We start from the raw sequence: 15,246 nt of genomic DNA on the forward strand, positions 1-15,246 counted from the left end.
CGTTCTCCATTATTACATCATAAAAAATACATTTTTCGACCTAAATTTCTTCATTTAAATGGCTTTCATCATATTATTATATATTAATTGTAAATTTGATATAATTTTGCAATTTATTCTATTTGTCCTGATGATCGAGCCTTTGAAACAGCCATCGCATATGTAAATTCTAAGTGCAAGTAAATAAATAATATATACAAACACAACAGTATTTACCTGTTATGAACAAATAGTATTTTACGATGAATCATGATATTCCATGTGCTAAAAGCAATCAGACATACTCATTGCTCATTACATTAATTAACGTATTACTAAATTTTAATGTGGTAAATGGTAAAAAATTTATGAGGAAAAATAGGATAATAGTGGAATATATTAATAATCATGTGTGGCTAGCTAATGAATTTAATGACTCGTTACTCAATATAATGGACTTACCTATTGACGGATAATTAAGCCTAATTGAGAAATATTTATGATGAAATAAAAATGTAAGATTTAATCAATAACTTTTAATATTAATCATTATTCACGTACATTTTTTTTTAAATGTTAACAAAAAAATTTTTTTTTATTTATTTAATTAATATAATAAATCAACAAAATATTTAAAGAATAATAAAAATGATTTTAACAAACTTTTGTATGCAAGGACCGTATTTTTAATTGTTATCAGTGTAATTTTTTAATTTTTACTTTATGTTGAAACTTTTCAAGCAATTTTATAAATATTAAATAATTAATTCTGTACAGCACAATTTAAAAATTAAAATTTTTATTAATATTTGATTGTTTAAGCTTTTTAATTAAAATCTAATCTAAAGCTGAATATACGAAAAAAAGCAATGAAAAAACCTTTTTTTTTATTTAGAATTAAATTTTATAGAAAAAGTATTTTTACAATTTTTTTTTCGTATCGTCGAAATTTCTTTTGTAATTTAAACTTTAAACTTTACATATTGAAGTATTGGCCATTAATAAGATCAAGATGATAGCTATAGTAAATTTATCATTTTTTGTACATATTCCATAAAATATTCTTAAATAATAACTAAGAATTAAAATTAATCGATAATTTTTTTTTATTGAAAATATATAATAACTAGGTCATATTACACGCAGGCACCTGAATTATTAATTAAAAATCTTTACAAATTTTTAAGCTTGACTGGACATTACGGCTACGTAAAGATGAGAAGCTGAATTTTTAATATGTTCAATAGATATTAAATACGTACAAAATAATTAAAAAAAATTTAATTAAAAGTTTTTGAACGGTTAATTATTAAAAATTATACTTTTAACATGTAGTTTATAGTTACTATTAACAAAAAAATGATTATTTGAATAAATTGCTTTTTATAAATCATTTAAAAATATTTTAAATAAATATTTTAGTAAAGAGTTTCATTAATATTTCAATAAAAAAAAATTCATCCACAAAAGCAGCACTAGTGAGTAAAACGAAAAGCAATAGCACAAACTATAAGCCATTTCTGAATAATTAAATTCAATTTGACTTAAATATCATTGACACAATAAAAGTGATTTAATAAATGACGTAAAATAATTCTAAAGACAGTAGCAAGCTGTCAATAAAAAGTCCTTGCCCGGGATTTATAACTTGCATAGAGCCATGATTTGAATAAATAAAAGCAGGGGTCAAGTGTCATCGGAAAAAAGTAATAAAAATAAAAAAGTGTAAGTAGATAAAAAAAGAATAAGTTTTAAAGGATCTGGTTGCAAGACATTATGCAGGTGTAGCCTGAAGGAAGGTACGGCTTTTAAATTAATTTCCATAGCAGCAGGGTTGTAAAAAAATTAGATCATAGCAGGCACAAAGATAAAAAAAAAAAAAGCAAGAAAAGAGGAGAAAGAAAAGGATAATTTTTGTCCGTACTTGCCTTGCCGTTCTTACTCACTTCTTGTCTTTTTACTTGCCTGGCTCTCGGCACCCTTATTCGTATGTCTCACCACCCTCGACCTAGCCTTGGAACGGTTCCAATTGTGGATTGAACCATTCGTAACTGTTGAACGTAAATTATGGCGTTCATACGCCGCCCGAGGCAGTAGATGCCTCGGGGGCTGACGAACAAAATCAGCGCTTGTTAGCTTTTCCTTGTAATATATACCCCAGTTATCGAGACAAATATTTTATTTAAAAGATTTATTAACTTTCGTCATAAATGGACTAACTCGCCAGTTAATTGATCGATAAAATACAAATTTTTATATACTATTAACAAAAAAAGCTTTGTTTTTAATTTATTGGAAGCAAATTTCTGTACTATTTTTATAAGCCCGGCAGCAATAAATTTATTGAAAAATTTTTCATTGCATCAATTTTTTTTATAAAATTGCGTTGTGTATTTTAATATAGGTTAAAGGCTTCAAATATTGACCAGTTTAGGTAAAACGAACATAAATGTATTATTTGTAACTTTATTGGAAGATTTTGTGCTGAAACTCAAATTTTTATGTTGTTTGGTCAATATTTGGTACCTTTACCATATTTTGTCCTGTAATTTTACCAATATGTTATTAAATATATTGCATTACTAATGCCAAATGGGCGTATCCAAACCTATACTCCATTTTCGTCCTGCAGAGCTAAAAGAATGTGTAGAAAATTTTTTAATTGCATTTGATACATAAATCTATTGAGAAAATGAAAAAAAAAAATTTTTATTAGATTTAAAAAATAATATTTTTACAGAATAGCTTTTTATGGTGATAGTAAACGTAAAATTGTTACTTCGAGAGTAGTTGTATGAACTGAAGTTATTTATAGACAATTAGTTTTTAAAAATTGCTGCTCCTGTTTTAGTTTATTTTATTTATTTTGCTGAAAATTTCCTGTCAATATTTTCATTTTATTTACTACCGGACAAATGCATGTAAATTGTCACGGAATTTAGTACACACGCAGGTACCGGTATATACATAATTCCAATTTATCAAGTGAAATTGGATTTATAATTGAGATGCGCAAAAAGATAAAAACTGAATGGATAATATCAACATCCATTGTTTGGTTTATTGCAAGCACATATGATTTTTTTCATCATTCCAGCTCGTTACTTTCAATAACTATACATGTATCCATCAAAATAATTTTTATTTCCAATACAAGAAATTTAAAATTATTGTTTTTAATAAAAAAAAATTTATTGGCCTGTATTGTGCCGAAGAAACCGGAGAGATAAATGAAAATTAGTTCAAAGAGTGATTTAAATATGTTGTAAACAAATAACCGCGATCTAGATTCAGCTATGAACTTCTCAATTTCGAAATCCTTGTGGTACTAAAGTATCCGTCAAAGGAACTTCTATCTAAACTGTCAGAAACTTATCTCGATTGCGACCACGAGCCTTGAAACTATCATAGAGTATGAGCCGCGTGACATAGCTTCTTGGATACTCCTATCCACATGTCAACTTAACTTCGTCTTTTTGTACCTGAACTTCTATCTGAAAAGGCTGTATTGCTAACTGTCAAATGTGCCAGAACTTTACTTGTTTTATTAATACGATTAACTGATCCTATTTTTGATCGAGCTTTTGTCAGTATTTTTCTGTCTTCTGGTATCTCCATTAAAATCAATCGCTGTGCGCATGACAGTCTAAACTCTTGCTAAAATGACAGCTTTTGGTGATAGGTGCTTACAGTCTTAGTGTCAGATGCAGTATCAATGTTAGATAAAAATTTATAAGGACATTGAAAATGAGAATTAAGCCTTGAATAATTTACAATAGTCCTATTTTACTTAAAAAAATTTGGAAAATCTAAAAGTGCACGTCTCAACGTTCATTTATCTCAAAAAAAAAAATTAATATAACATAAAGCTGAGATGATCGGAATGTCCATGTGTGGTCGAAGATTGAACAATTTTTCATATATTTATATATAGATCTACAAAAAAGACGAATAATTTTTCAAAACGGTTTTTTTTATGCTAGCTAGAAAAAATAGTACTTTTTCAAGTATTTACTGTCATAAAAAGTGTTATTGTTGATATTTGTCAACTCATTCAATTAAAAATGCAAAAAAGTTTGGATGAAAGCAATTTAAGCCAAGATAATTCATTTAAATAAATTCTCAAATAAATGAACAGTGGATAAATTTGAAATAGTTGAAGTAAGTAGTACAGATCAGTATCCCATCATCCGTAAAACCCCAAAGATCACCAAAATTAATCGGTTAATTTTTTGGGATGAATATAGAGAGAGATTAAAACATCTTGGCGTAAGAGCTTGAGACACAAGTGTGTTAAAGTGTAAAAGTTTGTGAAAAGAATGGAATTTCTCATATGTAAAATGTAGACACAAATTTGAGACTCATGTCTCACTTGACAATACGTGAAATACATTATTCCGGAGCATTATGTTTTAGCCTCGTATAAATTCGTATATTATTCGTTATCAGAGCATCTCTCGCCCACAGAACATAACAGCCAAAGTAAAGTTCGCAACAGCATTCGCTGTCTGAGTAGTTTATGAATGCCAGTGGGTGATTGCGCGAATGCTCTCCTCTGGTGCGCTCCACCCTCTGGTTCACATTGTGTATGAGCGTATAAAGGTGTTTATCAGATCTGTCGGGGTTCGTATTTGGTTGGTGTTCAGCTGTTTCCTAGCGCCTTCACTTAAACTCAGCTCGTATTCATCTGAATTCAGTATTCTGTATTCCGCGTTCTGTATTTTGTATTTTGTATTGTATCCGCGACACACCCGCCCTCTACCCCTTTTCAATTCACAGCAATAACTCAAACTCAAACTTGCCACATTTCTGTGACTGCATCCTAAGAAATATTTTATATAAATCCTTTCAATAGTTTCATAAAATTATTATTATTATTATTTCTATTATTATTATCGATAAGATTTTATTTTTTACTGTCAAGAAATGAATATAAGTTCACTGTAATCCATAATCTTTCATCTGTCATTACAATTTATGAATAGAAGTTATAAATAAAAATAAATATTGTTTTTTTACAAAGTGTTAGGGTTTAATTCGACAAGAAATTTGTGATGTTTAATTAAAAAGATCACAATAGTTAGCTTTCAGACGATTATAAATACTGACAAATATTTTAAAAACATGAGTAAACTTTATAATTTTATAATTTTCTCAAAAACTTATAAAACTACGATACATAAATGAACAAATTAAAAAAATTTCGAAATTCACGACTTATATTGATCACTGAATTTTTATTAAAAAATATAATTTATTGAGTATAGAAAGAAAGGAGGAAATTCATGATTATTAATTATTAAAGTAATTTAGAGAAGTGTAGAATTTTGAAAAAAAATTTTTTTACTGTTTTTAAAAATTCGTTCAAGTCAAAGATGTTCACTAGTAAAAGTTATTGCAATTAAAGTTAAATTTTTTTTTATATAACTTCTTGCACGGATACCTTATCGAAAAATTCGCCTTAGAAGAAGAAGGAGACTTTTTTTTCAGTTAAAACTAAAAGAAAATAATTGCTTTTGTTTAATTTTTATGATTATCTTTTCACTATTTTTCAAGCTTAAAAAAAACCCAGCCATAACTTTTAATTAAATTTATAAGATTTCTCTAAAAAAAATTAATTAACAAAACTGTCAGTTAGTAACGTGAAAATAGAGGTGAAAAAATAATCTCCAATAATTAAAAAAGTCTCTTGACAATTGTCTTTTAGATAAAATACCCACGGGGCCTAAATCTTTACTTTTAATTTTCGTCAACAAATTTCATTAATTTCTTTCTTAATTGTAAATAAATTTTTTTTTTACGTTAATCGTAAACACAATTTTGTATCAAACTATTTGACGTGGAATATTAAAATGGATGGAAGAAAAACAAGACAACAAACATCTCGGTGCATTGAATATTATCTGTGTCTTCCATATTATACGCAAAGTATGTATTTCCATCGGAGGAATTTGCATACTCCTCTTTCACGAAGCTTCCAATATGTGACAGAGTTATTCGGGATAGATCCAAGGCTTTCGATAGATATTGCCTTTCCTTTGAAGGTCTTGTTCCACACAAGTTTCTCATATCCTGATTCTGCGTCTATAGCCTCTGTCTAAAGTTATCGGACATACAATTATTTCCTTTGAAAATAGCAATCATAAAGGAATCATCTATTTATCTTTAAATATTTACCTTCAACGATGAGCGCATACTTCCGCTGTTTATTTTTTATTACTTCACAAGGGTATCAAGTCACATATTTGTGATGAAACATGCTGAGAGCGCAGTCAAAGACTGAACTTTTCTTATAAACATTACATAGAGCTCAAAAGGGAAAGGAGAATAATTTGTGATTCCTGGTGAATAAATAAAATATCTATAGTAGTAGTAGTAGCATGCTAATACTTACAGCCGGTTTATAAACTTCTATGTCGACGGATATGAAGTTGTCTTGAAGTAAAATATTGTTTTAAACATAAGATGACAAGGGATCTGACAGTAGCAAATTATACTTTTGAATGGGGCTTATCTCGAATAAAAAAAAAATTAACTTTGTACAAGAGAAAAATTTTTTAACCAAAAAAATCATTTTTAAAAGATAGTCTTGATATAAGTAGAAAAATTCTTTTATTAAAAAATTTTTTCTGATTTTATTAAATTCAAGAATTTTTCTCTTAAATAATTTTATCGTTTTTTTTTCTCATGAAAAAATTTCCAAGTGTGAAAAATTTTCATATCTGTTTATTTTTTTTTTTTTTTAAATACTTTATTGTTGTTATATAATACATTGTTTTAACTCACGATATTTATTTTTATTGTTTTATTTTATTATTTAGTTCCATCGAGCTTCAATTACATTTTTGAATTAAGATAAAATTTTTTTTTACATTCTCGTATATTATTACCCGGTTTTCTTGTGTAAAAATATATTCAATTTTACCTAATAGAAGTTCTAAGCATTAAAAATTTTATTCAAAAGTTTGTAGTAAACGAGAAAGCAACCCTTGGGTGCCTTAAGATCTTATAAAGAAGGCTTACAAACTTACAAAACTTGAGCCTTGAATTTCGAATTGGTTCATTAGTCTGACAGTATAACTTAGCAATGAATTGAACGATCCCTTCTTCTAATACCTGTTTAGTATGCAAATGAAGGATCATTTAAATTGTCGAAAATTTATAAAGTTCTTGCAATGAAAATTAATCACTGTGTTATGTTAACTGTCCGATTTCTAAAATAAAAAGTTTGGAAAATCCAAAAGTACATGCCTCATAACGCTCATTAAATATTTAAGAAAAAAATATGTTAATTATAATTATAATTATGCTAAATTATTACACATGAAGGTTTAGTTTAAATGGCTTTATATAAATAATATAGAACTGCTAGTATAATTTTACTATTTAACATTATCACAGAACTTAATTGTAATATCATCAAGATTTAATAGTTTTACATCAAGAATATTGCGGCAGGATATTAATACCCCTCCTCCAGTCTTCCGGAAAGTCTCTTGTCTATCATTCTTTATCAATACACGGAAAAAAGTAGAATGTAATAAATAGTCGATTTATAATAAGTAGGAAATTGCGCGTTGTTAATCTAAAGGCTGGGAAATTTTTTTTCATCAGTTTTCTTTACTCTAAATAAAATAAATGTCCTTTAAAATTTATTATTTATTAATTGCTTGATTTTGATAAGCGCCATTAGCGCTTCGCGCTATAAGGCGTGCAAAATGATGACATGCATTCAATTAATTGGATTTTATCGTTGCATTAAAATGAAAAAGGCTGTGAAAGGGAAATTTTCATAATTATTCATCCACCCCTTTATAAATTGACAAGCCCATCGAAATCTGAGTCTGTTAATTAAACAAGTAGGCATAAATGAAATTCATCCTGAGGCTTAGATTGAAATGGGTTTCAAAGACAACATCTACCTTCGTTGAGTATTAATTAGTATACAAAGTTAATCATTCATGCTATTTCATTGTGCGTATTATAGCGACTCTTGATCACAGAGAATAGACTGGGTAAGAGTGAATGCGATCATATCGCGGTAGCAATTAGATGCGTGAGTATAACTAAGAGAGGGCGAGAACAACAGAAGAAGGGAGACAGTCAGATTCACGTATTATTGTGTAGATAATTGATTCCCTCGAGCGATGTTGATAACAATAAATCAATATACTCTCGTTCAACTATTAGTATTAATAGTTCTATCGGATAATTAATTGCATCGTTAAGTTAAATATATTGAAGTAATAAAATCAATTATGTCAACTGTGGTTTATCGAATAGTGACAGGTTTTATAGTCAATATTTATTTTTTTTAATCTCAAATCTTTTCTATTAATTGCTAATTATTTAAATACTTTTTAAGAATCTTCAAAATGACCAATTTAATTTTATCAGATTGGATCCGTTCTTTTTATCGTTAGTCTCTACAAGTACTCAAAAGAGATTGGCGTTCGGTAGAAGTAATTTACTAGATCGTACTCTCGTGTAAATCGCTAACAAAGAATGCGCTAATTTTATTTAAGTTCCATTTATTTGCTTGGATCTTTTGTACAGTTTCATTCGTTGCATAAATAATTAATTCTAATACATGTTTAATTATTTTATTGATAGCTGTCAAAGGTATCAAAGTACAAAGCTAAAATAAGAGAATTTATGCATGGAAAGAAATTTTCTTTAAAAATTACCGTTAAAATCACAGTAATTGTGGGACATTCCGCAATTCCTGATCTAATTACAATTCTTTCAATAATTATTCACAAATACAATGTAAAAAATACAGAAAAGTAATTGAAAATGACTGTTAGTTTATTGCTTGAACTGGTAAAAAATAATACATATGAAAATGTATTAAATATGCTTGATGTAGATATTCAAAGAGATGTTTGAAAAATTTCAATTACAAATAGTCATGCATTAAATTATTATTATTATTATTATTGCTATGAACAAAATGAAATGAAATAACTTGAAATCGACGAAGAGAAAAAAATAAAATAATATATTCTGCTGGAAGATTCCTTATTGTATTCGGGAAGTATTCTACTGGGATACCTATCGCAGATATGCTATGTACTTACCAATTGGAAATTCACCTGTGCCTACACTACCCGAGTTCGAAGAGAATAAGAAGTCGGGGCCGAGTTGGTATATTATACGACTGCCGTTAGATTGAATTGGAAATGAGATCAGTGTAGAGGACAGTGATGCTGTGGGAGGAAAAGGCTAGAAAACTCCGGAATTTATGTTTCAGGTGAGATTTAGTATAGATATAAATGTTCATCTGAGAGCCCGGGGTCGAGAAGGAGGCTGGCTTAAGTGGATTGACGGTTAGATAAATCGAGCTAAGGTATTTTATAATTGTTTTAATTTGCCATTATTTGAGCTCAAATATTTGAATCGTCTTATCTCGTTTTTTCCACTTTCATTTCAGTAGGGATAAAAGTCCTTTTTTTCATTTTGGTTTTTTTAATTGCGCTTCATTTGAAAAATTGCTAAATCCACAGAAATAATATCCAATATCTTGATGAATTCAATTAAAATTTTTTAAACAAATCATGTCAATTCTATTCAATTGATGGACCTTAGTGGCATGTTAAATGTAAACAAGATTTGGTGTAAATGAAAATTGTTTACTCCAAGTTAAATTCATTTATGGTTTGATCAATGATACTTCTGATCAGTTAACTTGATTTGATAAATAATTTACTCCCACAAGGTAAATTTCATGTACATATTTGTTTTGTTGAACTTGCGTGCCTGAATAACATAAAGTTATACCCATATCACATGTAATCATAATCATATTTGGTGCATATTTACTCAAAACAAAGTTATCGTAGAGGTTACAACAGTTTATCGTTTAAAGATTTATGGTGAAATTCACAGTTCAAATATTTGCCTATTAAAGATTTTGAGTACACAGTGAAAAATTTGGAGATTCAATAAGGAGTGGATGATTTTGAATTGATTTAATTCCTTCAAAATAAAATTCAAAAATTTAGAAATTAAAAAAAAACTCTACAGAGGGGATTTTTTTTTCTGCATCAATATTTTTTTTTAATTTCTAAAAACAGCATTTTTTTTTTTTATTTTCTCCATACGGTAATTTTTGACCGCTTTCACTGTATACATATCCTTTGACAAAAAAAAAAAACATCTTACTAAATTCATAAATTTTTATTTCACAAAACAATAATTTAAATAACAATTTATTCTTTATTTGAGATCAACAGAAATTTGAAAAGCTTAGATATCTTCTCTACTCAAAAATAGCATTCTTGGTGCATTAATCAGCTATCAATTAATTTTAATAAAACAGTGCAAATTCACTAATTCACAATAAATATCTACATCAATAAATAAAACGGTAATTAATTAAGCTTCAAGCATTCCGGCAGCCTTCCACTGGGGCAATCTTCTGAGCATGGTTTTTTTATAAACCGGATTTTCATAAGATTTATTATTGAACTCTCCGTCGTCTTGTCCCATTATTTCTTCGATGTTTTGGGCCTGACTTTTGTCAATCAGAACGATGGGCAGAATTGTGCATGCTGCCACAAAACCATACACGTCTCTTTTGGCTAATGCTTTTTTTATGTCGGTGATACTGGGAGGAGGTCTTTTGCAACCTATTTTCTTCATTGTTTCTGACAGGACTTTTACGTACTCTTCAATTAGATTGTCCGTGTGCTTTAACAAAACTTCTTCGGAAGGACTTGTGTTGAAAAAGTAGGCCAAGTCGACTGCTGGCGAGCCGTAGACACATAGTTGAAAATCAACCTAAAATTTATGTAACTAAATTGATCTAATTCGAAACATAAAAAAATCTAGTACGATTTTTTGGTTAAAATTTTATTAAAAATATCTTAGAAAATTTTTGTGTAAAATTCGAAAAGATTAATTTGAAAAAGTGTTAAAAAAGTCTTTTATCAAGAACAAATAGCTCGATGATTTAAAAAATTTGTGTTAAGGAAGTTGTAAAAATTTAGTTGACTTGGATAAGACGTCGGATGTCAGCAAGAGAGGGTGAGTGTTGACTTAACAGTACCTTTACAGGTAAAACCTAAGTTTTGATTCTTCGCGGTAGTTGAAAATAAAACTTCACTTTTATTTTATTTCTCAGCGTCTTTACATTTTTAGTACACACTGAAGGTGCAAAAGTAAAAGTGCATTGTAGTCAGAGTGTCTGGAGAGTCGAATCCTATCTAGTACGATGGAGTTCATTGCATTATTCACGTAGCATGACTGTCGCGAAGCCGCGTTACTTCGAAACCGTAGCTGGAGGATACGAGTTAATACATATTATACCTATATATAACATTGAATTTTTTCCAGTCTCAAGACTCGAGTTTTTAGAGTAGATCACGTGCGTACTACTTGAAGTAGATTTCCCTATTTTTACCTATATACCGGATGCTCTTTTAGAGATGAATAAAATCTCCAAGCTGAGTCCTGTCATGAAAGTTAATGTTGAAAAATTTTTTAGTCTTTTGCTACTGCTATTATCATCATTATTGCAGCTTATGTTTTATGATTCAATAAATGAATTTTATTCAGTCTGTGTTGTTGAGAAATTTTTATTATTGATCCTTGGGTTCGTCGGTTCAGATCAACTTTTTAATTAATATATTTTGTAGGTTGAAAAAAACTACAGGGTTGAAAAAAAAATTTTTCGGAAGTGATTTCGATCACTTCGACAAATTTTTATCTTTTCATTAATAAAAAAAAATCTCAGCGGGAAATTTTTTTAGATATTTAAAAATTAATGTCATTTTTTCTTCAATTTAATATCATAAATAAATTTAAATATTTAAAAAAAAATTTTAGAGTCAAATAAAATTTAATTGAAACAAGAAAAATTTTTCATTCAACTTTTTTTCTTGTTTTAAAATTTTTTATCTTGAATAAAATAATTTTTTTTTACAATTATATTTAAAACTTCCCCTTTCATCAAATTAATAATCAGTACTTACGAAAATATGGTCGATGACCTTTCCATCATCATTGTACTTAAAGAGCATGTTGTTGACCCAAAAATCTCCATGGTTAATGACATTGAATTCAGTTTCGTCTGGAATTCGGGACACAGATGCCCGCTCGTACGCAATATCCGCTAATTTGTCCAATTTATCGGCATATGTGTCGTCCAATTCCGGCCAAGACTTCACGGCCTTCGCTAGGGACTTCATTCCACTTGTGAAGAATCTTATCATGTCTGGCGGGTTTCCAGTATTGAATATTCCTTTTACATACGTTTCTTTGTACTTTGGCGTCTGAATTAATGGACAAATATTGATATAAGTTTCATTTAAAAAACGAGTAATATTTTTGAAGCATTAAAATACGAACTTTTTCATAAACTGCAACAGAACTTGCGTGAAATTTGGCTAATCCCCGTAATGCGAGTATGCAATGGTGCAGATCAAGGCCAGCTTGACGGTCAGCCATTCGAAAACCAAGAGGAGCCAAGTCTTCGATTATCAAGAGCGGTGGATCTTTTTCCTGAGTGTACAGACACCTTCCGCCTAATTTTTTGTCTTTCAATATCAATTCCATTTCTTTTAACGTCGTGGTCATCATTTTTATTTCTACATCAAAAAGTCCACTCTCTGCAATCTCAACATTAAATAAAAAATATTAAACAATAAAATCCTGATTCCTTATTGGTTTATAATTAGAGCCAGCGCATACAGCGCGCAATTAAAAATATATAGTTAATTATATTCTCAATTGCCAATCCAATAATTGACATAAAACACTACTTTTTGAGATGAAGCGTCTCAGTGTTGGATGAAAATTAATTTAAGCAATGCAATGTGATGGTTGACTGAATAATAATTGAATTCTAGAGTAAATAAAAGTCACGCATAGCTTTAAAAAAATATTGAGATCGGATCAAGCCAGGAATCGAACCTGGATCTCCCCGATTACGCGTCAAGATCTGTAGTATTTTAATTAATTCAACATTTTCTTAAAAAATTGAAACCAATCCTTATTTATAAATTTAATCACTACTTTTGTTAATTTTTTATACTAATAAATGGAGAACCGGTTTTAAAAATTAAAAAGCACTCACTAAATCCTTATGGATACCTTCCGCGGTCGGAGCTACTTTGACGATAATGGAAATTTTTTCCGTGACAGCTTTGGCTCCTTGATTATGTCTGTACTCAACAGTAGCTCGGTGCATGTCACTCGTATAATTGTCACCTTTATTTGTTGCCGGTTTAATTGAACAATCAACGATACAAATTGAATCGTCATTTTCAGACCGGCGTAATGCTTTTTCTATAAACGGCGCTGATAACCACGCTGGTACTGACATTTTTTATTTATTTCTTTAAATGAACCTGGAAAATATATTCTGTATTGAAAAAAAAAAGTTACAATTTTTTTTCATTTAAAACTTTTTAATTTATATAAATTCACTTTTGAAAATTTTTTCAACGCAAATTTTTTTTTAATACAAAAAAAATTTTAACACATTTGTAAATTGAAACAATCACTTTCAAAATTTAATTAATAAATAAACACTAGTATTGATGATTGGTTTTGAAATAAATATCAAATTAATAAAAATTTACTCACTGCAATAAATATAAAATTGATCACAAAATAAAATTGAACAATCCAACCAGCTAAAGCGAAGATTTGATATTGAAAGCGAATGGATAGCGAACCGTCTCTTATTTATACTCAACACATTCTGCACTGGTCTTTTTTCTCCGGCAATTGCAGCTTGAAAATCTCTTTCAGCATTGCGTGTCATGACAAGTTAACTAACAGTCATTTGTAATCGTAACAGCCAATTTAATCCTACGAAAATATTTGTCGAGTCACTCTTAATTGCTACCATTGATGCTGCACTTTGGATGTTATAGCTTAACTCAATAAGCTATTTTGATTCATTATTATTGTTATATATTTTTTTAATTGAATTATTAAATTAATTCCCAATTCAATAATTTACCTTGCCGCATTACTTTTACTATTATTACTGTTTTTTTTTTTAAATGATTGACTTGTTTCAATTATGTCATAAAATAATTACTTAAAAAAAAATAATGACGTCAAAAATTAAAAAAAAACTTTCAATAAAAGCGGATTAATTGACATCCATTTATCACCAATTATCGGCAACTGTTAAATGATTCCACGTTTAATAGACTAAAAAAAAAAATAAATAAAAATAATTGCCACGGAAGTGATGATAACGTCAATTCAAAATTAATACTCGTTAATTTTAAAAAAATAAACTACTCATGATGATATGATTTTTCAGTTTAATTTAATTTTAATTAGTACGTTATTTTGATATTTTTTCATCCAGTTAATTAATTCAGTAGATAGTCAAATCATTTATTATTTAAAATAATTCGATTTTTCTTGTTATTTAATTTTTTCTGTTAATGTAATTGTCTTGATTAAAAAAAAAAAAAAAAAATTGCGCTAAAAAATTTTAAGTTTTCCATTAATTAACCCAAATTACGCCATCGTATCTTAGACCTTTCTATTAAATGTATGCGTAAGAAAATAATTATTTCCCAAGGACAATCATTTATAATTTTATTTTTTATTACAAGCTATTTTTTTTCCGTTATTTTATTAGTAGTTGTCCTAACTTAGTTACTTTGTATGAATTTATATCTAAGCAAGGTCATTATTTTTTTCTGAGATTCTCTATTCTATTATTATTCTTCACTAAATTGCACCGTTCAAATTTTCTTACATAATTAATTTTTTTAAGGTAACTTAAATTTTATCAGATTATTAAATAATATTTATAAAATGGAAACAAGACACATGATAAATAATTTGTTTAGTACAATAAAAAAGTAAAGATTATAACATGATCTCAATTAATTTGATAAAGTTTACTATCTCTACGGAGTAATGTTTGACGTAAGTATTTATTCTATAAAAAAGTAAAAGAATTTATGATAGGTTGATAAATTAGCAAGTAACTTGAGGTTATTTATTATAAAAAAAAAAATAAAATAATAATAATAATAATGATAATAATAATAATAATAATAAATTTTTTTTTAATAGAATACTATTTATTATCCAAAAATCTTAACCAATTATTTTGGTAATAAAAAATTAATTAATACTGATATAATTAAATATTACGAATCAAATAATTGTGTCGGTCAATATACAAGGTCGCGATATGAGCATTACATCATTTCACAAATTATATGAACATCTATTATGCAATGAATGTAAATACTCTCAGTGTTTCTTTTATTTTTATGAGTGAAT

The 15,246-nt window shown here is 28.2% G+C and overlaps 2 protein-coding genes across 2 annotated transcripts in view; one reads left to right on the plus strand and one right to left on the minus strand.

Annotated features, from left to right (window-relative positions):
* The window catches only part of LOC141534499 (netrin receptor DCC), a 101,589-nt gene that overhangs the window by 15,364 nt on the left and 70,979 nt on the right, over window positions 1-15,246 (plus strand). The gene's annotated exons all lie outside the window — the stretch shown is intronic.
* LOC141534960 (uncharacterized) lies at window positions 10,144-13,722 on the minus strand. Its single transcript, XM_074254623.1, has 5 exons — window positions 13,570-13,722; window positions 13,058-13,331; window positions 12,331-12,597; window positions 11,955-12,254; window positions 10,144-10,761 (listed from the first exon to the last, which is right to left on the minus strand). The coding sequence occupies exons 2-5, from the start codon at window positions 13,304-13,306 to the stop codon at window positions 10,357-10,359; spliced, it is 1,221 nt and encodes a 406-aa protein (XP_074110724.1). The 5' UTR covers window positions 13,307-13,331; window positions 13,570-13,722; the 3' UTR covers window positions 10,144-10,356.

The sequence above is a fragment of the Cotesia typhae genome, unplaced genomic scaffold (assembly GCF_013202065.1).
Source record: "Cotesia typhae breed Kobodo isofemale line unplaced genomic scaffold, CoteBio_Ctyphae scaffold_13, whole genome shotgun sequence".
NCBI lineage: Eukaryota > Metazoa > Arthropoda > Insecta > Hymenoptera > Braconidae > Cotesia > Cotesia typhae.